This window comes from Benincasa hispida, chromosome 2, assembly GCF_009727055.1.
Source record: "Benincasa hispida cultivar B227 chromosome 2, ASM972705v1, whole genome shotgun sequence".
Taxonomy (NCBI): domain Eukaryota; kingdom Viridiplantae; phylum Streptophyta; class Magnoliopsida; order Cucurbitales; family Cucurbitaceae; genus Benincasa; species Benincasa hispida.
In genome coordinates this window covers 1,753,950-1,781,908 of record NC_052350.1, presented here as the reverse complement: position 1 = coordinate 1,781,908, position 27,959 = coordinate 1,753,950, and the positions used below count along the sequence as shown (strand labels likewise).

Genomic DNA, 27,959 nt, shown 5'->3' with positions numbered 1-27,959 from the left:
ACAACTATAAAATCTAAAAAGTCTTTCAATCGAATCCAATCCAACTCACGAACATCCTTGGTCCACAAAGGGTAGATTCAAAAAAAGAAGAAAAAGGGCAAGACCGTAACTTACTATGCTCAGCCGCGAAAACAAACTTGGCCCGCCAAAAAATTGCATATTTAAGGAAAAAGGAAAATCTGAAAAAAATTTGCCGCGAAAACGACGAAACATTTTCTCCGTTTCAAAGATCCAAAAACCATTTTCCCGCTTGAATCATCAAATACAAAGCCCTCAAATCCCTTCTTCTTCCCTTCATTCTTCATCGCTTCTTCTTTATCCTCTCGCCGGAGCTCTCTCTCAGTTCATACCAACCTTTTCTTTCTGATCCTCTATTGTCGAGCAATGGCGGACGCACCAACCGTTGGCGGCATATCAAACATTTTGTCTAATCCATCCCCAGACTCCCCCTCCGATGTCCCCGATGTCGTGGTTCAGGTCATCGATCTCAAGGCGACGGGAAATCGCTACATGTGAGTTTTCTTCCACTAAGAACTCTGATTCGTATTCTGTTTTCATGTATGTTCGCTCGTACTGTGTGAGATTCACTTTTGGTTCTGACCTAAGTTCGGTGTAGCTCTCCTTGTTGAGATGGTTAAAGTTGAAACTATGGTTTAGATCTTAGTGTTTGTGTCGTTTGTAATATAGGCTGTTTATGGTTTTGAATTCGCAGCCTAGGGCATGTGTTGACTGGTCTGCAATATGGTTTATTGTTTGAATTCAAGAAATTTGACGATTTAAAGATCCGCGAGATTTTTTTTTGTTAGTTGCAAATGTGGATTTAAAGGTTATACTGACGGTTTCTTTAATTTCTATTGCTTCACTTTCAGGTTTACTGCTAGCGATGGGGATATGAAGCTTAAAGCTATTCTTCCATCAAACCTGACGTCTGATGTCATTTCTGGAAACATTCAAAATTTGGGGCTTATTCGCGTTCTTGACTACTCTCTCAATGACATTCCGAACAAGCAAGAAAAGTGAGTATAATCAGTCAATTTTTGAAAAATAAACTCATACTCGGAATTAGGAAGTGTCCTACGAATTCATTTTTCTTTGTTTTGTTTCGATTTTTAGTATGTGGTGGTTTTCCTAATATCAGGTATTTAATCGTGACGAAATGTGAGGTTGTTTCTCCTGCTCTAGAAAAGGAGGTAAAAACTGAGGTTAAGAAAGAGGAAACAGGTATTATTTTGAAACCGAAGCTAGAGGATGATGATAAGAGCACATTTAACAATGGATCTGGTATTCTTTTAAAGCCAAAGCAAGAATTGGTTGCCAAATCAGCTGCTCAGATTGTACACGAGCAGCAAACGAAGTGAGTATGCTCTTCGAAATACAATTTGTTGGACTTCTTTTTTTTTTTTTTTTTTTAATCAAGTTCCCAGAGTTTTTGTGCGTAATTACTAATACATGTTCAAATGTTTCTGTTTCTACAAACAGTATGGCACCAGCTGCACGTATGTCCATGACAAGGCGAGTTCATCCCCTTGTCTACTTAAATCCTTATCAGGGAGATTGGACCATCAAAGTCCGTGTTACGGATAAGGGAAACCTGCGTACATACAAGAATGCTCAAGGAGAAGGTTATGTTTTTAACGTAGTGTTGACAGATGAAGATGTAAGCTAATTGCTGATTTGTTGACGTATTGCCATTTTCAACTTCAACAATTACATTTTCTAGTCTCATGTTGATATACAAGTGAACTTACTTGGTTCTTCTGGTTCAGGGTACACAAATACAGGCAACGATGTTCAATGATGCTGCAAGGAAGTTCTATGAGAAATTTTCCCTTGGCAAAGTTTACTACATTTCCAGGGGGGCTTTGAAAGTTGCTAATAAGAAATTTAAGACAGTTCAAAATGATTATGAAATGACTTTGAATGTGAATTCTCAAGTAGATGAGGTTAGCAGTGAAGCTGCGTTTGTTCCTGAAACAAAATATAATTTTGTCAAGATTGATATGTTAGGTCCGCACGTGAATGGAAGGGACCTTGTTGGTAAGAATCTTATCCTAGCCTAAATAACTTATCCTCGCGTGATTTTATTTAGAAGGTTCACATGTGTTTTTGCAACTTCCAGATGTTATTGGAGTTGTTCAAAGTGTTTCTCCTACAATGAGCATTCGAAGGAAAATCAACAATGAGACAGCTCCAAAACGTGATGTAACCATTGCTGATGAGACGTGGGTAGACGTTCTTTATTGACGAAAATGAAAATCGTCGTCTATTTACTTCATTCATATTAAAGTTGTGAGTATCAAATTGCAGGAAGAAGACAGTTGTGATATCTTTGTGGAATGATCTTGCGACCACTGTGGGGCAGGAGTTGCTTGACATTGCCGACCAATCTCCAATAATTGCAGTGAAGTATCTTAGAGTTGGGGACTTTCAAGGTGCCGCTAAAATCGAAGTGGGAAATTATGTCTGAGGAGAATTGCATACATTTACCTAACATATTATTTGCTTCCAATTTCAGGTGTATCTTTGTCCACAATAAGCAGAAGCTCAATTATGATAAATCCAGACATAAAGGAAGCACATGATTTGAGATCCTGGTAAGCTTACGAAGTGCTAATGGTGTTAGTTCCATAACATTATTAACTGTAGTTGTAAGCATTCTATTAAATGCGTACAGGTATGACTCTGAAGGAAAAGCCGTATCCATGTCTTCTGTAAGCTCTGGCCTGAGCCCATCAACCAAGAGTGGTACCAGGTCCATGTACTCTGACCGTATCTCCCTATCTCATATACTCCAAAACAAATCTTTGGGAGAAGAAAAGGTAACATATATTTCTTGAAATAAAGAAAGTGAAAGTTCTATATGGAAAACAACTATGAAACATATGGATTTTGTTTGTCTTCATTCAAATATAAGTTTTCTATGCCAATAGAATTACTATTCAGCAAGAATAACATGAAGTTATTGTCTCAACAGCCCATGTTCTTCAGCATCAGAGCATATGTTAGCTTTATCAAGCCTGATCAAACAATGTGGTATCGGGCTTGCAAGACATGCAAAAAGAAGGTGACTGAAGCGATTGGATCTGGATATTGGTGCGACAATTGTCAGAAAAATGATGAAGAATGCAGTTTAAAGTACATAATGGTCGTGAGAGTTTCTGATGCAAGTGGTGAAGCTTGGTTCTCTACATTCAATGAAGAAGCAGAGAGAATCATTGGATGCTCTGCCGATGAGCTTGACCAACTCAAATCACAGGTAACAAACCAGAAAATACAAGAATTCGACATTGAGAACTTGAATCAAACTGGGTTGACCTTTTCACTATGTTTTTAATTGCAGGTTGGAGAGGAGAATTCATATCAACTGAAACTCAAACAAGCCACTTGGGTTCCCCATTTATTTCGAGTTAGCGTTTCTCAGAATGAGTACAACAATGAGAAGAGACAAAGGATCACTGTCAGGTCTGTTGCTCCAGTTGACTTTGCCGCTGAATCCAGATTTTTGCTAGAAGAGATAGCAAAAATGAAAGCTTCCTAAGAAGGGTTTATTGCAAAGCCATGTCTATCTTAGGCAACTTTAGGAATTAAGTAGAAAAATGTAAATTAAAGCATCAATTTAACAGCTATTTTCCTTTTCTGTAGTAGTAGAGACCTTAGAGGAATGTTTTGTTATTTACCTTACCAGTTGGAAGCATGTTTTTGCATATACTACAGCTTTTGTTTCACATATTATGGTAGCTGGATGCTTCAAATGCAAGAACTTCGTGCATAGAAACTTCTCTATAAATATTAATTCTAGAAATGGTGACCTAAAATCTTACCAATGGATGGGTTTTGATAAACACTGCAATTCATTTTGCATTTATCATGTCTGTAATATTAGTTTCATTCAAGAATGATGTGAGGTGCGTTGAATAAAATGAGATATAATCCAGCTATTTGTAAAATTATAAATGGATAGAATAGAAATTATTTTAGTAAGAGATTTTCCTGTCGGGTTTATGGACATTCCCTTGGGGAGATTTGAACTTGGAAACAGGCATTGAGTGGACTTCAATTACAAAACTCAAGGTTTTTGATAGACCCCATATTTAAAAGGTATGAAAGAAAGGGCAAAAGAAAGAATAGAGAGAGGGGCTCAAATGTAAATGGGGAAAAGAATCAAATTAGTTAGAGGGGATCATCAAATCTATAACAAATTGGTTAGTAGTGGGGAAGTTTGTTAGTAGGGAGGGGGATAACAAATTAGTATAAAAGATAGGAGTATAGAGGAGAGGCATTTTTTATCTTGTAAAAGCTTAAGGTTGTATTGAAGGGGAGGACTTGACCTTCCTTGGCTATTTTGGGGCCAAAACAGTGGATAAATAATTGAGGTTCTATCTTTTGGTATCAGAGCCATCCAATTTGTGGGAAAAGGGTATGGTGAAGAAGATGGAGGCAAGATTAACAGCTGTGGAAGAACAACTTACCTTGCTTCAAGTTGGAATGGAGAACAAAATGGATCAAAGGTTCGGAGAAATGCAGTAGATCACGGAGAGCTTGTTGACAGCGAAAATCGAAGCACTAGGAGAGTCAATGGAGTAGAAGATGATACGAGCACTGGAGGTTTGGTCGAAGAAATCAGAAACAACCAAGGAGATGAGGTCGGATTCATCGGAAAGAACAGTGATTGAGAAAGAAGGGAGGTGCCCTTGTTCGATATGTGATTGAGAAAGCTGGAAATACCAATATTCAAAGGAGAACCAGGCGAGGATCCAATGGGATGGTTCCATAGAGTCGAGAGGTATATTATTGTGAATAGGTTATCAGAGAAGGACAAAATTGAGGCTGCAATCCTGTGTTTAGAAGGAGAAGCTTTGGAGTGGCACCAATGGGAGGAAGAAAGGACTGCGATGGATACATGGGCCAAATTTAAGGAACAACTATTGCTACGATTCTTACCAGTCAAGGAAGAGGACCGGAGGGCTTTGTTTCTCACCTTGAAGTAGGACGATAGTGTGCAAGCTTACCGACGGCGATTTGAGCAGCTTTCAGGGCCGTTGAAAGACCTATCTAATGAAACATTAGAAAGAAAGTTCGTTAGTGGGCTGAAGGAAGACATCCAAGTCGAAATGAGAATGTTTAAGTTGATTGGGATGAAAGAGAAGATGAGAATGGCCCAAATAATAAAAGACACAGATGAGGCCTGAAGAAAGAAGTGAGGCAACCCGAATCCGGCAAAATCAACAAGCGCATCCTCGAGCTCGGGAGCTAACGCGGTCACGGGTCAAACCGGCCCCAACCCGAATCAAAACACGCACGCAGCTGCTCGGACAATCTCTCTCAACCTGAATCGGCTTTCTAGTACGTCTTCAAACTCTGTTACCTTAAAGGATGTCAACGGAAAACCATTCACGATTGGAGCTTTCAAGCGCTTATCCGACAGGGATATGCAAAGCCGAAGAGACAAAGAACTTTGTTACCGTTGTGAGGAAAAATATACGCCAGGGCATCGATGTAAAAAGAAAGAGTTGAGCATTTTGCTTTACCATGAAGAGGAAGAGGGGGATGATGATACGGAAGCAGTGAACAAAGCAGAGAAGGCCGAGATGCCCATGACAACTACCTTAGAATCGATGGTGATGGAAGAGAACGAACAAGAAGCAAAGCTATCCTTAAACTCTCTCACCGGGATCGACTCACCTCGAATGATCAAAGTCAGGGGAGCCATAGAAGATAAGGATGTGATTGTCCTCATTGACAGTGGTGCTTCACACAATTTCATTGACAACAAGTTAGTATCAGCCCTACAACTACTACAGATGCCAACGAGTTATGGAATAATGTTAGGAACAGGGGTATCAGTGAAGACAACGGGCATTTGCAAGGGAGTAATTCTTAATCTTCCAAACTTAACTATCATCAACGACTTTTTTCCTTTGCCTCTGGGTAGTGCTGATGTAATGTTAGGAGTGCAATGGCTGATGACCTTAGGACGTGTTGAATATGACTGGGGAACGTCCGAGATGGAATTCCAAGTAGGTGATTGAAGAGTACATTTGCAAGGTGACCGTAGCTTGACGAAGTCACAGATTTCACTGAAGACAATGATGAAGTTGGTAAAAGGAGAGGGCCAAGGTATCCTTCTCGAGCTAAACTCCCTTATGACCTTTGAAAAAGGTAGAGAAATAAGGTCAATAAATGAGCTGCAACCGGAAATACAAGACATTTTAGAGAGGCACCAAGACGTTTTCAGTCCAGTAGAAGGGTTGCCACCTATGAGACACCATGAACACCACATTCAACTCAAACCAGAGGCAGGGCCAGTGAAAGTGAGGCCGTATAGGTACCCACAATTCCAGAAGGACGAAATTGAGAAGCTGGTAGAAGAGATGCTTACTGCTGGGATCATTCAGCCTAGTGTGAGTCATTTTTCAAGCCCAGTGTTATTAGTGAAAAAAAAGGATGGTAGCTGGCGGTTTTGTGTCGATTATAGGGCTTTGAATCAAGTGACAGTGCCAGATAACTTCCCTATTCCAATGGTCGAAGAACTTCTTGATGAGTTGGCTGGTGCACGGGTATTCTCGAAGATTGATTTGAAGTCAAGGTACCATCAGATCCGAGTGGCTCCCTCAGACATACACAAGACCGCATTTCGAACTCATGAAGGCCACTACGAGTTCTTAGTCATGCCATTCGGTCTGAGAAACGCTCCATTCACCTTTCAATCGGTAATGAACGACCTCTTGCACCCCTACTTAAGAAAATTTGTGTTAGTATTCTTCGATGATATCTTAATCTACAGCTCTTCTTTATGTGATCATGTGCATCTTTATCCGTGGTATTGCAAGCTTTGGAAGACAACCAATTCGTGGCCAATCTTAAGAAGTGTACATTTGGGGCAAGGAAAATAGACTATCTGGGGCATATCATTTTAGAAGAAGGTGTAGCAGCAGACCCTTCAAAGGTGGAAGCTATGCTCCAATGGCCAACACCTACAACCGTCAAGCAAATCAGGGGATTCCTTGGGCTAACAGGCTATTATCACAAGTTTTTACCTCAATATGGTTCATTAGCCTTCCCTCTAACACAACAGCTCAAGAAGGATAGATTGGAGTGGAATGAAAATACTCAGGCAGCATTCGAAGCCTTGAAGCAACACATGACCTAACTACCCACCCTCAAGCTTCCTGATTTCAATCAAACTTTCGTAATTGAAACAGATGCTTCTGGGGTAGGAGTGGGGGCAGTCCTGATGCAAGAAGGAAGACCAGTGGCTTATTTCAGCAAGGCATTCCCACCCACACATTGACTCAAGGCTGCCTACGAAAGGGAACTAATGGCCATAGTTATGGCTGTGCAAAAGTGGCGCCTTATCTCTTGGGAAGGAAGTTTATTGTAAAAACAGATCAGAAAAGCCTCAAATTCTTGTTGGAACAGCGAATCATAGCAGGAGATTACCAGAAATGGGTTACAAAACTGATAGGATATGAGTTCGAGATTGAGTATAAGAAAGGGAGGGAAAATTTGGCAGCAGATGATTTGTCTAGAGTACCTACTTTGTTGGAATTATCTATGATCAATGTACTACATGGCCTGAATCAGGAGATATTCACAAGTCAAGTTGAGCAAGATCAAGAACTAAGGGAAATAAGGGACAACATTCGGGCAGAGCTACCACACCCTAGGGATATACACTGCAAGGGGAACTTCTATTGTATAAGCAACGCATTGTACTTCCACCTCAATCACCTACCATTCCGTTACTCCTACAGGAGTTTCACAACAATCCAATTGGGGGACACAATGGGGTAGTGAAGATGTACCAACGGCTAAAAAAAGAATTTTTCTGGACAGGAATGAAGGCAAGGGTAAGGGCTTTTGTAGGGGGCTGTTCTATCTGCCAACAAGCCAAGTATTTGGCCTTAGCCCCTGCTAGGCTGCTCCAACCTCTGTCAATACCCGAGCTCATGTGGCAAGATATCAACATGGACTTTGTGGAGGGACTGCCAAAATCAGAAGGTTACAACTCAGTCTTGGTAGTGGTCGACAGGCTATCCAAATATGCACATTTCATTATTGCCCTTCGCCACCCTTATACAGCAGCAACATGGCTATTTTATTTATGAAGGAGGTCATACGTTTGCATGGAGTACCTAGGAGCATCATTTCTGACAAAGATAAGGTGTTTACTAGCCTATTTTGGGAAGAATTGTTTAAATTGATGGGAACACAACTCAAGAGAAGCTCATCCTATCACCCACAAACAGATGGGCAAACAGAAGTTGTCAATAGAGGTTTAGAGGCTTACCTAAGGTGCTTTACTATGGAGACCCCTTTACAATGGCACAAATGGCTGGCATGGGCTGAATATAATTACAACACATCCTACCACACAACTATTAAACGAACCCCTTATGAGGTATTGTATGATAGGCCAACACCTACTATCGTCTGTTACACACAAGGGAATGCCACAGTAGCAGAAGTTGATGTCCTACTTAAAAATAGGGACGAGATGCTCAAACAACTGAAGAAAACATTAGAAGCAACACAACAAAGAATGAAGGCTCTAGCAGACTCAAAAAGAAGAGAGGTAAACTTTGAAGTATCTGATTGGGTTTACATCAAGCTCAAGCCCTATCGCCAAGGATCATTACTGGTGCACAAGCACCCAAAACTAGCACCACGTTACATTGGACCCTTTCAGGTAATTCAAAAGATCGGACCTGTAGCATATAAGCTTGATCTACCCCACAATGTCTCCATACATCCAGTGATACATGCTTCACAACTAAGAAGGGCAGAAGGGACCATATTGCCACGATTTTCCTCACCAACAGTAGGGTCCTTGGGGAAACAACCAAAACCATTGGCAGTTTTGGGAGTTAGGAAGATTGGTTCAACAATATCTTCACCAAATGACTTCGAAGTGCTTATACAATGGGAAGACCTACCAGTAAAAGATGCAACTTGGGAGGGAGGAGCTCAATTGGTTGAACAGTTCCCTGATTTTCACCTTGAGGACAAGGTGGTGCTTTGGGAGGAGAGTAATGATAGACCCCCCATATTTAAAAGGTATGAAAGAAAGGGCAAAAGGAAGAATAGAGAGAGGGGCTCAAATGTAAAGGGGAAAAGAATCAAATTAGTTAGAGGGGACCACCAAATCTGTAACAAATCGGTTAGTAGTGGGGAAGTTTGTTAGTAGGGAGGGGGATAGCAAATTAGTATAAAAGATAGGAGTATAGAGGAGGAGAGGCATCTTTTATCTTGTAAAAGCTTAAGGCTGTATTTAGGGGGAGGACTCGACCTTGGCTATTTTGGGGCCAAAATAGTGGATAAATAATTGAAGTTCTATTAGTTTCCACTTCTTTTAGGCTTTTGGTTAAGATATTAATAGCTTTTCCCTCATGTTTTCAAAGCACAAGACAGGATTTTAAGGCAACAAGCTTTATAACTGCCTCAAAGTGAGAGGTGATTGAAGTTAGGTACACTTAATCAAACAATAAATAAATATTATTATTTAAGATTTGGATAAAATTTAGGTTTAAATATATTTTGTCTCTAGATTTTAAGGATTTTTTAGTATTAATAGATTAGTGATGAGTGATGTCGCTTATTTCTTAAAATGATTAGGCATCCAAGTAGATTGTGTAAAGTCAAATAAGCAAGTTGGGTATCAGATTGGAACTGCAAAATGAAAACCCCCTTCCTAGAAATTCTCTGGTCTCAATTAGATGGAGGAAGAAATGGATAATGATACAAGAATCTGAATTTCGATTCAATATGAGAACAGAAATAGATGTTTTGAAAATCTGAGTACAATGAACAAATCTTAAAATTTAGAGACCCAAAAGAATTTTTAAACCTAAAATTTAACTCAAAAAATTATTGGAAAAAGAACAATATTTGAAAAGAAAATTGTTCAGAAAGAGATGCTTTTTTAGGTAGAAAAACAGTTCACCCCTATGACTTATAAATTAGACGCCCGGAGATGGCGAACGAATTGTAATAACACAGGACACTTAAGTCGTTTACTTTCCAATAACGATAATCAATCATTCATAATACAGAAAATGGAATCCATTTAAATACATTCCCAGAAAATTAGTTAACATTTTCCGAATTATACATTACAATTACAGCCATTTTGATCACACAATGCAGTTAACATGGCTTAATTTCATACTTCATTCGGTACCCTGAATTTTGGCAAGAGATGATGCAATAGCGAGTAAGGGAAAAAAAAAAAAAAAGGTGATTAAATTTCAACCTAGAGCGAGCTAAATGGGAGGTACGTGCTTCATTCCTGGTTCTACCCTGGTTAAACTACAAAGTCCTAATGAATGAATCAATCAAAATGAGTGCAGCAGAGGGCGGAAAAGAGAGAAATTACCCCCAAAATAATAGTAATAATAATAGCAAAAAGATCTTGCGTCAAAACAGCTTTAACGTCGTACAGCTTTATGAACCGTTAAGGGGTAAAAAAAAATATATAAATCAAAACTATCTTCTCACATAAATGTAAAATGACTAATTGTGAAGGAGTACCTTCAGTTTCTTCTACCGCATTAATATCCTACCATTTCCCAAACCCCAAACTGCCCACATTCAAAGAGGCTAAAATTCCAAAAGAAAAAAAAAGATGGTAGAGCTCATTCTCAATTTTACTGTCAAAAAATTGTCAACGTATCTCTTCCTTTCAACTGTTCAACCAGCAACGGCAGTGCGGTTTGCCCCACCCTGACGACCTCCTCCTCTTCCGCCTCCATTTTGGTTAGCCCGCTGATAACCTTCCCCGTTGCGTCCGGTCGAACCCCGGGGTCGTCCGGAGAACTCGCCCTGGTTTCTGAACTCATTTCTCCCGTAGCCTCTCCCACCACCATAATTTCCTCTTGCTCTGAAACTATCATTGCGGAAACCACCTCCTCTTCCTGTAGAGAATCTCCCTCTGCCACTTCCGCTAACTGCACAGACCAATTAATTGACACCACAATCAGCTCTTGTATCTACTGGATGAGGAATACAAAAGTTACTCTACTTATACAACAGCTTACACAGATTAAATGTATAGCACTAACCACCACGATCTTAACCTATCAATCAAATGAGAGAAAAAAGAACTTAAATGCCAGCTCACCTCGAGTGGTAGTCCTCTTCTCCTCCACAACAGCTTGACGATCACCAATTGTTACTGGTGAAGCCTGATGTCATTGAATTAAAGAAATTAATACAGTAACCTCAAATCCCATGACCAAACAGTATTACCAAACGGAAAGAGAAGCAAACTTATAAAGTAGGCGAACAAACATTCATTTACCATGACTAAACAAGGAAAGAATTAAATAACACATACAAGAAACCGAAATACCTAATGGTTAAACACATGTAGTTGATGATTCCAGAACAACAAAAGGCACCCTTTTTTAAATAAAAAAAAGGAAAAAAAAGCAGTAGATATGTCCAAGTATAAGGACTCCACCAACTTCAAATTTTCCAATTATTCTCTAGCCCTACAACATCTGGGCAAGAAAAAAACCCGATATATATATATATATATATTATCATAGACAAGCAACTAAAAGTAAGTTGGAATCTATGACCACCTGGTTAAATCGAAGGTATCTCACCACTTCTCCCCACCCCTAGGTACCCATTATTTCATGCTAAAAAATCGCAAAAGATGATTGAGACAGCTGAACATCAAATAATGACATATTTTAAAAAGCAAAAAGATAGGCAAAATAGCTAGGAGATCAAGAGATCAATTTACTCGGACACAATTAGCCTAGTGCCCAAGTACAAGACACTGGTCCCTCACCCTTCAAACCTAATATTAACCCAATTTGTGACAGAATACAAACAAACAACTGCACTTCTTAACAGTTAGAAACCAGGTAGACACTTTTTCTCTCCAACACTATAACAAACCTAGCTCGTAAACATTTATAAGATGGGGCATATTAGTATCTCAACAGCTTATTGTTTTCTTCCCAAAATACAAATCTATAGATGGCATAAACTTCTAGTTTATTTCCATTATTTTTCTGTTGAGTCACAGTAAATTTACTATCAGGCACTCAGTACAAAACAAAAGTGCGTATAATGTTATGGTCAAATGGTATAGAACATAAAAGGAAACACAAGCAGAAATCTTACTTCAGTGAAACTTTCAGTTAAATGTTTAGCCTTTGTAGACAATGAACATGCAAATATTTGGCACCAGAGACATATAAGATGGTCAAGGGAAAACAACAAAGAAATGGGACAGAAGACATGTTATATGAGCACACAAGATCATCCAATACTCTAATATGACATACTGGTGGCAAGGAGGATATCAAAGAACCAAGGAAGCAAGATCACGAATGTGACCATATCAGCAAACGTACACACCATTCTTTGTTAACACTAATTTCGACAGAAACAAATGTTTAAAAAGATTAATTGAAGACTCAAAACTCAAAACTTTTCCTTTTGAAGGACTCAGGCGCAAGCCTCAAATTTGATTGAAAACATGATACATTATTACTTAACTTAATAGTTATATAAAGGTATGTCAACAACCACTTTAAGCAAAAACTCTAAGAGAATATCTTTTACATCACTACTATTATCACTAAAATGATGGACTTATTTTACAATTTTTTTTAATTCAATGATTTTAAAGCCAAAGTAGAAAAAATAATAATAGTTCAAAATTGTCATACAAGTAAAACCATTATATTATTTAAGAATGAAAAAATTAACATTATTCTTCTAATCATTGCATGAGGCAACGCCTCTGTGTTTCTGCAGTGGCGCAAGCCTCTTATGGTCCAAATAATGCATAAGCCTCAAGTCTACGGTTTAGATTCATGCCTCAAGGCGTAAACCCAACACATTGACAGAAACAAATATCTGTACGATAAACAACCTTCAAAGAATCCAAATGATACAGCACTCCTAAAGGCCAAAGGTACAATACTCCTGATTCAGTGCCATCCTAATTTAGTGATTTATCAGGAAAAACAGATCATAACTCCCATGTCCCAACTAAGAAGAAGTTCCATTCAATTTTCCCAATGAAATAAAAATATAATCATAAAATTATCTGTAATAAACAGTATTCTCCATCGACAGACATGAGAAGGATGATAGATGAGCCACATAGAAAACAGTTTCAATATTGCAATAAGAAGGTTAAGGTGCACGGTAATCTTTATTACCTCAAGTGCACCGTGCACAGAGCTCAACTGCTCAAACTCAACAAACCCAAAACAAAATCCTTGCTGCAGGAACAAGAAAGAAAAGTTCATACGATAAGCACAAAAATCAGATTGGACAAAATAAAATAAAAGACATTATATTAGGATAGGACCTTATTACTCCTAACTTGGATACCATCACGCTTAATTGGCCCAAATTTCTTGAACTCTTCTTCAAGTTGTTCAACCGTAGCATCAAAAGGCAAGTTCCGTACATATATGGAGTGACCTTCGGCTGCAATGAGCATTAGAAAAATATTATATTTCAAAATAATTGTTAACCTAAGCACTATTAAGTTGTTTTAATAATCTAGACTTGTTTTGCAGTACATATATAAATGGTTTACTAAAATTGAGTGCTAAAGAAAATTGAAATGAACATATCACCATCAGCACACACACCTTCCTCATGAAGGTTACTACTTTCAGGAAGATTGTCACCATTTGCTGCAGAAACATCGGGAACTGGAGCAGGTTTAACCGGGCCAACTGACTGATGGTCAGGATTTGCAGGTGGTGCTGCTCTTACAGCAGTAGTTGGGACATAAACAGGACCAGACACTGTCTTTGGCACCTTAACCTGAGCATGATCAAGTCAGCTGAGTAAATGTCTGAAACAAGTTTGGCATCGAAATATCAAATATGCAGACAGGGGGGCAATAACTCACAATTGATGCATACGACTTTTTTGGAGCATCTTCTTGAGCAACAGGAGCAGCATCGGCTGTCACAACTACTTCATGCTCGATTGGATGTGGGGCTTCAACAACCTGCTCCTCTTCAATCACTGATCCTTCATCGTTACTGGAAGGATCACAAACTTCAGGATCATTGTTCATATCTTCCTCTTCCAAGGCCATTGGAGGTTCCACAGTGAGATGATTAGGAACATGAGATGGTTCTGTAAATGGAGCAGAAATCTATCTCACAATTCTGCAATAAGGCAGATCAAAGTAAATAGCACCGGGACAAAAGTACAGACCTGGTTCTGGTGTTGAAGTAACTGGTGTGGCATTGTCTTTGATGGCATCACCTGAAGAAGAGTTACTTCGAATAGATTCAGTCTCTTCAACATATCTTAACACATCATTTAAGACATAATAGCCTTTGTCCTGAGGAGCAAGAAAAAATGTTTGGGAAAATTTTCTCCTCAAGTTGTCCTTCCCAGTTAAGCATCCTGTTACCAAAACAATCACTCCTTTCTCATGAGACTCCTGAGCATCAGCAGTTATTATTTCTGCTGTATAGTCCCCATAATTCAAGGATATGATCTTGTCATTTATTGCCTGTCACAACACAATTTGAACTTAATTGCCAAACAAGCAATTGAAAATAGAATTCTCCAGACCAGCAAAATAAGAAATGTTCATCGATCAATTACAATAGAACTCCCAGACCATAAAAATAAGAAATGCTCATCGATCAAATACGTCCTTGAACTTCAATCAATCAAGATCATAAGAAAAATTCAGCGAGAAGCTAGTGAAGATACATTGTTCGACTTCAAATTTCAATTAACTATCAAAAAATGTTCAATTAACTAGGAACAGTCATCAAGACCCGGAAACAATTTTACCGTACCATAAACAATTTAAAGTCACGACCACAATTATTATTAGACCAGTTGTCTAAATCTTAAAATTAACAGGAAAAGGCATAATTAACGGCCTAATGGGTATCATAGCTGTTCTGAAATTATGTCCCAGGAATTACGTGATTACTACAATAGATAGATCAGGTATGTTGTAGTACTAATTCAATAGGTGTCTTTACACATAAATGCACGTTTCTCTTCAAAGTTGGGAATATACATTTGTGGAGATGAGAATATAGACTTTCGAGTGGATCCACAGTTCCCACAAAGAAATACATTCTTTTTCATTACATTGATGGTAACATACACATTTACAATGGCCCATGTTTATCTACCCCTGTGGTCATGTTTATACACTAATTTCATAACCATATACTCCAACAAGTGCACATAAATGATTCACTCATGTACCAAAAATTCCAAATGCATAATAAAGCAAAGTTCCACACAAAGACTAAAATCCATGACCAAGGAATTGGTACCACTTTCATACGTATCCCACACCTCAAAATAAATAAATAAAAGGTTGGATAACTGCTCTCCAACCATAGACTGTTTAGCAATATCATGGATAAACACATCATAGAAGTTTACCTGCATGCTTTTCACTGTTGTCATCACTCCATTGACATCTGGACGGCTTAGCAAACTTGTATCCTGATAGAACCGATGCACCAATTGGGGAGAATGATGAAGGATGTGATAGTACTGCCCAACAAACGCATTCCCAACCACTTGAGCACTGGGAGTAGGGGAAGAACTGGCTTCCTGTGTTGCCGCCATCTACACGATAATTAAGATCGTACTATAAGCATAGTTCAACACAATGCAATACAACTAGTACCGAAGATTCACCTATAAACTTAAATTGTAGGTTGAATAGACATGGGACTGAAATACAAGAGAAACAATTAAACAATAAATTACTTTGTTTTAGAAAAAGAAAAACCAACACGAAATAATGATAGAAGTCCTAGCCAAAAACATTTAGGGATCACTCAAAGCAGCACTTCTTTAGGGTTTTATATGTTAATTGAACTGAAAAGTCAAGTTAAAACCTCAAATAAATTAAAATCGCAATCAGTATTACGCTCTTCTGACGGCAGACAACCTCTACTTCATCTCGCAAACATGCACACGAACAACATGGATGACTTCTGAACACATATGCAAAAACAGTCGGATTATACACAACACTTGCGATGATAGACGACGACGCAGTATATATACACTAGTACGACGATACAAGTGAGAGTTAGAGAGTTAAGAGGAATCAAGCTGACGAGCGAAGAGGATAGGGGAAAATCGTCGAGGAACAGTAATGGGTAGCAAATGGCGAACGAAAGCGCTAAGCCCTAAACGGGAAAAGAAAAAGTAACAAAAATGAAACCCCACAAAACCCTAATACAGATCAACCATAAGAAGAAGAAGAACAGGATTGACCCGAAATTAGCAATCGTCGATGGATCAATGAACAAACATTCCACAGAAGCAATATTACAGATCAAATAAACAAAACAAGGGAGCGAATATTCCGAAAACAAGAAGATTGAAGGAAGCAAAAGGGAGAAGAAAACGAGTACCTGCTTGAAGGGCAGAGAATCGAGCTTCCGAGAGAGATCTGAGCGCTTAGAAAACAAGTAGAGAATACAAAACAGAGAGCAAAGATTCTGAGCGGCTTTATAGCATTAGGGTTTTTGAAGGAAATAAATGGGGTAATCGAAATACAACCCCCCTTTCAAAAATCAAAAATAAAAGCCTTTGCCCTTAGTTTATGATTGCATCCATTTTTTAAATAATAATTGTTGCCACTTTTAAAAAAATCAACTTAAATTTAATATATTACTTTTAAAAAATAATTATTTAATATACGTAAATTAGTGTTTGGTGAACTTTAATATTTAGTAATATAAATTTAACCTAACGAATCGGTAAAAAAATATCAAATTATTTGTTTTTTAAACAAATTAATATTGAATTATTACCGTTTGGCTTTACTTATCAAAACAAAATAGTATTTAATATACGTGTGATTAAATTAAGTTGCAATTTATTTTATTTATTTTTATTTATTTGATTTTTTTAACAAAATTATTTGATAAGAGGTTAAGAAAAACCATTTTTATGAAAAAAAATTGAATGATAAAACATGAGTGTGGGAAGTGAGAATAATTTTATAAATTATAACATAATATAATAAATATAGAAGAATAATCTTCTAGGTTCACTTCTCGTAGATGAACTTTTAAGAAATTAATAATTTAGTTTCTCAACTTTAAAAATTTATAATAATCTAGTCTTTTAACTTTATTAAAATTTATAATAATCTAGTCTTTTAACTTTATTAAGTAACAATCTTTTTTCATAAACTATAAATAATAATATATTACGTAATAAAATTGAATCACTATTTAATGGTATTTGTAGCGACAACGATGCGCGTGTGGTGAAAGAGAGTTATACTTCTACCATCACCACACTCTAAAAGCTCTCTTGCAAGCATTTATATATTTACCCACTTGTCAAGCCTAAATCTTCCAATGTGGGATGACTTCTACCTCTTTTCTCTCTTTTGCTATGGGCCAAAAGCCCAAAGTCATTCCCGACAATCCCCTCTAAATGACTGGTATAGTAAACAAAGCAAAACAACAACAAAAATTTGAAAACCAGTTTATGAGCTAAGAAAGAAACACAAACTTAAACATCAATATCTTACGATTTGAATTGTTGCATAGTGAAGTAGGGCAACAACCTTATTAGGGATAGTGACTTTACCTCTTAAACTTTCACTAACTATAGTTGAGACCCCCATAACACATTTTTATTCCTTAAACTTTCATTAATTCAGCAATATAAAATGTGATATATAAGGTCATGCACATAAACCTCGAGTCACCGTGAAAGCTCTAGAAAAATACCGTTAAAACTCTTTCATATAAAGCGACCACACCTTCACATTCACGTTTATTGCTTCATCAAGTCTATCCAACAGACCACTCAAAATTGAGCTATGAAGACTTCAAATCTAATCCATATTTGGACCAACTTGATCAAGTTTGTCAAAAGACAAACCATTTGAGCTATGAAGGTTTTTGCAACTATTCATCAAGTCTATACTAGAACCACAAAAAAAGGGGCTATGGATCATTAAGTTTTTAGTTATCTGCATCAAGTGCGTATTAGAACCACCCAAAAAAAGGGCTATAGAGTTTTATGGGATTAAGTCCCATGCACAATGAAGATTATTAAATTATTCATCTTGTTAGTCCTTTGGTTAGAGGTTTCACTAAATTCCTCTCCGACCTCACAAACTCCAAGGAGATAATTTCTCCTTTTAACAATTGTTTCAAAGATCCATTAAGACGTATATGCCTCATTTTGCCATTATATATATTATTTTTGGCAATTCCTGTGGCAACCTGTGAGTCACGGTGTAAAGAGACTGGTACCGATGCCCCCCACGACAGTACCCCTCTCAATAGGCTTTTAAATCATTTAGCCTCTTGTCCTGCTAACTACAGAGCAATAAACTCTTACTTCGTGGTGGACCTAGCTATACGAGTTTATTTTGCAGACTTCCATGATATAACTCCCCCTCCTAGTAAGAACACATATCCACTAGTGGAGCTTACTTCGTCTTTGTTTGCTACCCATTTTGCATCATAATATACCATCCTAGTACAACAAAAAATGTATTAAAATGCAAACAATAATATATAGTGCCCTTAAGGTACTTAACAGACGACAAAGCACATTCTAGCGATCTTTATCAGGATTATGCGTATATCTACTTAGTCTACTCACATCACATGCAATATCAGGTTTAATTTAGTTCATTAAAAACATTAACACTTCCGATAATCTTTGCATATTCAAATTGAGAAACACTATCTTCCTTATTTTTCACAAGACTCATACTGGTATCATAAGGTGTTCTTACAGGAGCGTCATCAAACTATCAAATCTCTTTAACAATTTTCAATGTGTGATTGACATAAGGAAAATCCATTTTTAGTAACATTAAGCATCATATTAGCCTCACATAAATCTTTCATTTTAAATTGTGAGGATGTAAATAACTTAGTATCATTACTTACATCTATGTTTGTGTCGTAGATCAATATATCATCAACATAAAAAAAATGATTGCACAATCAGCTCTAATAAATTTGAGGAAACACGTAAATCAAAGGATTTAGTATTGTACTGTTAAAGTTCTCACACTATCATTTGGTAGCTCATCTATTTGAAGTATTATTCAAATGCTATTTGAAGTATTATAGTAGTTATTTCAAATATTTAGTCATATGAGAATATGTATCAAAATATTTGAAAATTCATTTAAACCTAATCGGTTTATTTTCTTTAAGAAATTCTACTAAATCCATAAAGATTACTTTTCAAGATCCCAGATAGGCTCAATAAAGACTTTATACTCCTAATCAAGTGAAATTATATATATAGAAGTATTATTCAAATGTTATTTAAAGTATTATAGTAGTTATTTCAAATATTTAGTCATATGAGCACGTACATCAAAATATTTGAAGATCCATTTAAACCTAATCAGTTTATTTTCTTTAAGAAATTCTACTAAATCCATAAAGATCAATTTTCAAGATCCTAGATAGGCTCAATAAAATAAAGACTTTATACTTTCAATCAATTGAATATATGTGTGTGTGTATGTATATATGTATGTATGTACGTATGTACGCATGTACTTATGCATGCATGCATGTGCATGGATGTATGTATGTATTTATGTATGTATGTTCAAGCAGAATTTTCAGAGTTTAGGTCTAACGGTATCATTATTACTCACAATTAGTAAGCTGCCACCAAGATTGTGATAATCTACTATATTTATATAGTGTGGGAAGGACCAACGACAATTTAGGGTATATTTCCCTATTCGGGGAAAATCAAAGACAATAAGAGAAGCAAAATAAGTTTTTTGCTTTTGATCTAGTTTAATCAATAGGGAAAATGAGGGTTTTTTTTTTTAATTTTTAATTTTTTTTTATCATTTGCATATGAATTCTTTGTTTTTTACTTTAACATCACATAAACCCGTGGTACGACATAATTCAAGTTTATCTATATGGTATAAACTTAGTGGAACTGGGCTTAACCTCATCCGAATGAGGGATTTATTGGGAAGCCATGAATATAGGAATGAGCTATGAAGCTCAGTAATGAGGCTAAAGTCTTGGGATGTAATTCATTTTTCTACAAATACAATGAACCAATAAAGTTAGAATATACCCTTGCCCCATGAGTATGTTTGACAGCTAAATATAGCTTTCCGCTCAAGATTGAGGGTTATCGATTCACTATACCAGTTCATGGTGATCGGTTACCACTAGAAGGTAGATTAAACCGTAGAATGAGTTTAGCATATGTATTCCGCAATAGTGAGATAATTCAAAGCTTTAAGTTATCTGATGCATTAACTTGTTCTAATATCAGGGACCTACGCTTTGTCATTATCATTAGTATTATTTTTTGGTTTTATTAGCGAATGTATTCTGCAATAGTGAGATAATTCTGAGCTTTAAGCTATCTGATGCATTAACTTGTTCTAATATCAGGGACCTACGCTCTGTCATTGTCATTAGTATTATTTTTTGGTTTTATTAGCGAATGTATTATGCAATAGTGAGATAATTCAGAGCTTTAAGCTATTTGATGTATTAGATTGTTCTAATATCAGAGACCTACGCTTTGTCATTGTCATTAGTATTATTTTTTGGTTTTATCTATGGTCAAATCTAGTTGACCTCTCTTGTTCATCTCATACTCTCTTTCCCTACCCCATATGGGTTCAACTTAATAGATTCCACTTAGGGGTTTATGAGAGATTGATTGATGGACCTAGTTAAACAACTAAGATTTCAGTCTTCAGACTTTTATAAACCTTGGGATTATTGGCTTTTAAACGTCAAGAGGACTTAGTCGAAGTCTTCCTATCTTTGTTTGGTCAAATTTAACTAAGGTTAAGGGGACAATGCCTTTTTCTTTCTTTGAAACTCTTTATTAGTTGACTCGCAGTAATCTCCTTTTCTTTTCCTCGACGGACTAATGTAAGTAAAAGCGGGGGAATGTGCCCTATTGTGACCCAGTCTTCTAGTAATTGAATTCTCCTTCCTTTTTTTTAATCATATTACCGATATCTAATTAGAATGTACAACTCTTTAATCAATTGTGTTATGTCTTTCCAAGCGAGGTAATTTTTCACCTTTTGGGTGCACATCCCCGTAGCGCTTAAGCTTTCGATCTAGCTCGCGGTCTTCCAGTTTCAATCCTATCTCTTTCCCTTATACCTTATGTAATGTTTTCTTCCTAAGAGTCTACTTCTTTGTTAATTAAGAAATTTTGTATGTAAAGGAATCCTTCTATAAGTCGGTTCGTATTCGGGTTGAAACTCGATTGTAGGAAGCAAAAAGAGCCTTTTCGTTCACAAGAAATGAATGAGAGTGGAGGTTTAACGCCATTGTTGTAGTGCTCTTTGATTGTGGTAAGGAGAATGTTGTCCATTAGTTTTCCAAAGCCAAGGACTGGTTTTCCTGTTGGAAAAGCACAGTTAGTCACAACTGGTAAGTTGCCACTCTCTTATGCAGAAATAGACATTTTGGCATGGGATCAAATTGATGTGGCTTAATTAGGTGTTGTTGCTCAACCACCTGTAGTATCAAAGACTATTTCCATCATTGAGTCAAAGGATGATGTGGCCAGATGTTTTGCAAAAGTTTTCTTCCTCTTTCATAGATAGATATCTCAGCTTTTGGTCTTCATATTCTCGCATAAGCGTATGATCGCCGTGCAATTTGAAAATCGATTTTATAAAACATAAAAATATTGAACTAATTCACACAAAAATAGGATAAACATTAAATCAACCTAAGCATGCTCCTAATAAAGAAGAATAGAATAAAGGGAAGAAGAAAACCCACCATTGAAGATTCTCCTTTCTTCACGATTTCCTCTCATTTACACATGAACAAATTCGAACCTCTCAATAAACAAAGACACCATCGCAAGAGCTTCCCCTTTATGCTCCAAGACTTTAAGGAGCTAGGTGTGTGGGGGGCTCTAACACCTTGGAAGAGGGAATGAAGGTAGAGGGAATGTTCTTGAGAGAGTAAAGTAGAGAGAATATGAAAGTGGAGGCTAGAGATTTTTTTCACAAAAATTCCTTAACTTTGAATGGGCTATGATGGTATATTTATAGGGAGAGGGTAACCTCCTCTCCAAGATTTCCACTTTCCACCATTTGTTAATTGATTAATTAATTATTAATTAATCAATTGACATATAAATTAAATAATTATATATTAAATCATATTTAATATAGAATTAATTAACATAAATATTACATATTTATATCAGCTTCATTCTCCATCATTTGTTAATTAATTAATTGATCATTAATTGATCAATTAACATACAAATTAGATAACTATATAATAAATCATATGTAGTATAGAGTTAATTAATTAACATATAAATATCACATATTTATATGCATACATTTTTTTTATGAATCCAATTCATATAAATCTAACATTTGAATCTCATCCAAATACATCTCTACTGTAATTCTAAATGAATCCAATTCATATGAATTTAATATTTGAATCTCCTTTAAATATAACTCTCTTATATAGTTTGGATTCAGATATTAACCATATTCTATAGTGTATCAAAATACATATAGGGGTGTTCATGGGTTGGGTTAGGTTGGGTTGAAAGACTTTTTAGACCTAACCCAATTGTTTGGGTTATAAATTTTTTCAACCCAAATAACCCTTATTAAAAAATGAACCCAACCCAACTCAACCATGAAATATTTGGGTTGAGTTGGTTCGGGTTAATTAGGTCATTTATTTAAAATTTTGTTCTAAAAAGAAGTAAAACGTAAATATGTAAAAATCGAATTTGATTATTTTCATATATTGAATTAGGATTAATAACTCAATTTCAATTTATATAGTGAAAATTTTATTTCTAAAGTGCAAAGAAACTACTTTTAAGAGTTGTTAAATAATAAATTATTCAAAAAATATTGGAATTAAATAAAATTAAAATCAATATATGTATAAATAATTATGTTATAAGTAATAAAAATATATTTTAAAGTTAATAATAAATTCGGGTTGGTTCAGGTTATATTAGGTGAACCCATTAACTAACCCAACTCATAAAATTTTCATTTATTTGAACACAATCCAACCCAAATGAGTTGATAACCCGATCCAAACCGCACAGGTTGGATTGGGTTGATCGGTTTTTTGGGTCATCGGGTTTTTTGAACACCCCTACTATCAATCATATTAATATAAAATTTCTTTAAGTAATTTAAACAATTCAAATCATTCCTCATTACTATCCTTAGTGAGCTAACAGGGAGACCTTATGGACATGCAGATTAGAAGCTCCAATGATATAAGATTAATTAGTTAAACTCTTTAATTAAATTAGTCAATATTTATTAACTACTGGTCACTCCACTAAAAACCAATAGTTGCACTCTCTGCACTGTAGCTATAGTTACGTGTCAATGAATATAACTAATCAACAGTGAGTTGACCCTTCACAAATTGCTCATAACTACATCTAGGTCAAATTACTATTTTACCCCTGTTACATCTAACTCCTTAAGTACCATTGATTCATTTAATGAACAAACAGTTTATAGTCCAACTATAAACTAACACCTCTCGAGCCAGTGAGAGGTTGAGGCCCCATTATTCAAGACCCAGATTCAACTGTTAAGGGAGCAATTTATCTACTTTCCCTAAGGTCGGGAAAGAGTGAATTATTTCTCGTGTAGCTACATTCCCATCTCCTCAATAAGACGAATCCGCAAAATGGTAGGTATATTGAGAAGGCGAAACTGGCCACTTTCACCCATGCAAGTCAAAGGACCGCCCCCATAGGCAGGAGTTCACAACTCACTTAAGATTCAGGTCAAATCACCTATGGTCATTCTGGTGAAATGTAAGTCTATTCTAGCAACGGTGTAATAAAGAGAGACTATTTATTTCGTGGTCCAGTCTTATACAAACTCTTTATATAGGATACCCCCCTCACATGTCTCCACATGAATGATCAAGATCAAATCATTTTCAGCACTTTACAACACTTGTAACAACTACAAAGCAGACCATATTTGTAGTGTCACCAGGATAAGGTACCCAACCTTATCCATCTACTACAAACCGTTTAGGTTATCGCTTAAACGCGATCCACCTGTATGCCTCTACATACATGTTTAAGTCACAACTATTAACCTTGGATATTAGTTTATTGGATTGAATTAATACAATATGAATGTTAGTAAAGTACATCTTATTTTATTAAATATATAATTTGTTTTTACAAACTAGAAGATATAAGAGATTTAAGACACTAAGTCTAACAATCTCCCACTTGTCATAAAGCGAGCGGGATGTACAATATCAAATACAATATAATAAATTAGCGCATACAATATACCCAATAAAATCTCCCACTTGCCCTAAATTAAATGAATCATCTCACGTAGACCCAGACTTTCCAGGTGGCCTTAAAAAACCTCAACTGTGAAAGCTTTGTAAATGGATCAACAATATTATACTCCAAGGCGATCTTTGTGACAATCACATCTTCTGTTGCACAATCTCCCTAATGATGATACTTGCGTTCAATATATTTTCCTCATCTGTGACTTCGATGCTCCTTGAAGTTTGCTACAGCACCACTACTATCACAATAAAGGGTGATGGACAAGGACATGTTTGGAACGACTTCCAAATCCATCATAAATTTTATGAGCCAGATGGCTTATTTAGTAGCTTCACACGCAACTACATATTCTGCCTCCATAATGAAATCCGTAATACATCATTGCTTAATGCTACGCCATAGTATAACCTCTCTATTTAGAGTGAACACTGATCCTGATGTGGACTTCCTAAAATCCTTATCAGTCTGAAAATTAGAGCTAGCGTATCCTGTAAGAATCAAATCCTTAGCTCCATACACAAGCATATAGTCCCTCATTCTCCGTAGATACTTGAGGATTGTTTTGACCGCTGTTTAGTGATTTAATCCTGGATTAGATAGATATCTACTGACAATCCCTACTGCATAGCAAATATTAGGTATGGTACATAACATTGCATACATAAGGCTCCCAACAACTGATGCATAGGGAACTTATCTCATTTTTTCAACCTCTCGAGGAGTCTTAGGACACCGTTCTTAGACAAAAAAATTCCATGTTTGAAAGGTAATAAACCCTTATTGGAATTGTGTATCGAATATCTGACAAGCATCTTGTCAATATACAATGTTTAAGACAGGGCCAACATTTTGTTCTTACGACCTTTGATGATCTGAATCCCTAGAATCTTCACCTAAATCTTTCATTTGGAACTGGGTGGCTAGCCATTTCTTTATATCTATCAAGAAACCTACATCGTTTCCAATGAGTAGGATATCATTTACATAAAACACAAGGAAAGCTACTGAGCAGTTGATGATTTTATTGTAAACACAGTGCTTATCAATATTCTGATCAAAGCCATAAGATTTGATCGCAATATCAAATCTTATATTCTAAGATTAAGATACTTGTTTTAGTCCATAAATGGATTGATTAAGCTTGAAAACTGTTTGCTCTTGACCTTGTTTACTGAATCCTTCTAGTTGATTTATATAGATGACCTCTTCAAGATTACCATTCAAAAAGGTAGTCTTGACGTCCATTTGTCATATCTCATAGTCATAATATGTGGCTATGGACAAGCAAGAGAATTCGGGTAAACTTTAACATGACAACAGGTGAGAAAGTTTCTTCAAAGTCTACTTCTTCAATTTGGGTATAACCCTTTGCCACTAGTTTGACTTGATCTATACCTTTCCAGCTACACCCCTTTTTCTCTTGTAAATCCATTTGCAACCTACAGGTTTTACACCATCAAGTTTATCTACGAGCTCCCAGACCAAATTGAAGTACATTGACTCCATTTCTTGATTCATGGCTTTAATCTATTCATCCTTGTCAATATCTTCTATTGCTTGCATGTAAAACAATGGATCCTCAACCCATCATTAGATATGATGTCTTGGGCTTCTGTTAAACCCATGTAGCAAACAGGTGGATTTATAACCCTTCCACTACATTGAGGCAATCTCAACTCTTAATATGGATTAGCTTGACTAGATGAACTGACATCGACGACCCTTATTGATGTACTAGCCTCTTCAACAATCTTTGTTGAAGCCTTAGTAGTATCATAAAAAATCTCACTTAAAACTATTTTGCATCGTGGCTCGTGGTCCCTCATGTGGTATTGTTCCAAGAAAGTAGCATTTTTCGATACAAGCACTTCACTTTCATTTGGATCAAAGAAGTACACACCTCTCGTTTTCTTAGGGTAGCCTACAAATAGACATACTCTCGAATGAAGTTCAAAATTTTTGGGATTTGTCGCGAGCATATGAGTTGGACATCCTAAATCCTAAAATGGCGTAACTCAAAAGTTATTTCATAAACACTTTTTGAGAGAACTTGTTCAAGATATAAACAACAGTCTCCACGTATATCCACAGAACGAGTCAGAAAGTTGAGCATAGCTCATATAGACTGAACCATATCTAACAAGGTTCCATTTCTCTTTTCCGATACACCATTTTGCTGAGGTGTACCAAGGGTTGAGAGTTGGGACATAATTCCATGTTATATCAAATTTTTCTAGAATATTAAGTCCATATACTCTCCACCATGATCAGATCGTAATGCTTTTATCTTTTTACTTAACAAGTCTTCAACCTCAGTCTTATACTCCTTAAAACTTTCAAGTGCTTCAGACTTGTATTGCATTAGGTAAAGATACCTGTATCTTGAATAATCATCTATGAAATAGATGAAATACTCATACCTTCCTCTTACTTTTACATTCATCAGATCATAGAAATGTAAATGTATAAGCTCCAAGGTCTCTTTGGCTCTATAACCTTTTCCATGGTCGTTTTATCATCTTGCCTTAAGGCATGACTCACGTACAGGTAAAGAGTTTTCTTCTAAACCATTTAGAAGTTTATTTTTAACCAATCTCTCAATCCTATTGAGATTAATGTGACATAACCTTAGATGCCAAAGATGGACAGTTTCTTTAGGAGAAACTCTTGGTCTTTTAACAGTTGTTGCCGTTCTGAACATTTCAGTATTTAGGACAACCTTTATAGCTAACGACCTTAGTACATATAAGTTACTTTCTATTGTAGCAAAGCCTATTTTCATTCCATCCTTAAAAATAAACACTTTATTTTCAGAGAAGGAGAGAAAATATTTCTGCTCAATTAGACAAGAAACAATGATTAAGTTCCTCTTTATATTAGAAACTATATATACGTCATCTAATAACACATATCATTTATTGACCAAAAATAACTTAAACCTACCTACGGCAATAGCTGCAACAACTTCACCAATACCGAATCAAAGAGTTATCTCTCTAGTTTCCAATTGTCTCCATGAATTAAATCCCTTATAGGAAGAACATACGTGATTAGTAGCCCCTGAATCAATTATCAAGGCAGAATCTTCATTCTCTACTAGGACAAACCCTTATTATAAACTCCAAGTTTTTTCTTAGAGGACAAACCTTTTTTATAAACTTCACTAGAGTTAACAACATTTGCCTCCTCTATTAGTCCTTTGACATTCAATATGGGTTGGAATTCGATTAGGGAGCTAACATTATTGGTTTCATCAATATCAACCCTATCCTACTTGAATTGTGAGGACATTCGCTCAAATAATTCTTGCATTGATTGCATGATTTGAAGTATGGTGACCATGCTTTCAAATCTTTTGGTTAAGACATCAGATATGCTCACCAAAATGTGAACTTGGGCCTTATAATTGGCCTCCTTCCACCTTTCGTGTGCACCACAAACACTCTGTGTTACATTAGTGGTCGGGATTGAAGGACATTCCTCAGTCAAGACGAAGTTAAGGTCGTTATCCACGAAAATAGTTTAAATCGATTCTTTCTAAAATGTGTAGTTAATTTCAGTCAATTTTCAGCTTTAAGATGGTTTAGTGTAATGCTAGTCATTTTTGCTGATACAAAAAAATTACTTAT

General features: G+C 36.3%; 2 protein-coding genes across 2 annotated transcripts; one reads left to right on the top strand and one right to left on the bottom strand.

Annotated features, from left to right (window-relative positions):
* Window positions 1-218: 218 nt before the first annotated feature.
* LOC120070892 (replication protein A 70 kDa DNA-binding subunit B-like) lies at window positions 219-3,711 on the top strand. The gene is made up of 11 exons (XM_039022790.1): window positions 219-512; window positions 870-1,016; window positions 1,139-1,354; window positions 1,480-1,657; window positions 1,767-2,037; window positions 2,120-2,222; window positions 2,308-2,432; window positions 2,516-2,594; window positions 2,675-2,819; window positions 2,975-3,256; window positions 3,341-3,711. Exons 1-11 carry the CDS (start codon window positions 385-387, stop codon window positions 3,536-3,538), a joined length of 1,872 nt encoding a protein of 623 aa, XP_038878718.1. The 5' UTR covers window positions 219-384; the 3' UTR covers window positions 3,539-3,711.
* Window positions 3,712-10,371: 6,660 nt separating this feature from the next.
* On the bottom strand, window positions 10,372-16,561 carry LOC120071322 (nuclear transport factor 2). The gene is made up of 9 exons (XM_039023525.1): window positions 16,404-16,561; window positions 15,415-15,603; window positions 14,209-14,512; window positions 13,895-14,127; window positions 13,629-13,806; window positions 13,340-13,461; window positions 13,188-13,250; window positions 11,120-11,183; window positions 10,372-10,946 (listed from the first exon to the last, which is right to left on the bottom strand). Exons 2-9 carry the CDS (start codon window positions 15,601-15,603, stop codon window positions 10,690-10,692), a joined length of 1,410 nt encoding a protein of 469 aa, XP_038879453.1. The 5' UTR covers window positions 16,404-16,561; the 3' UTR covers window positions 10,372-10,689.
* Window positions 16,562-27,959: the final 11,398 nt, after the last annotated feature.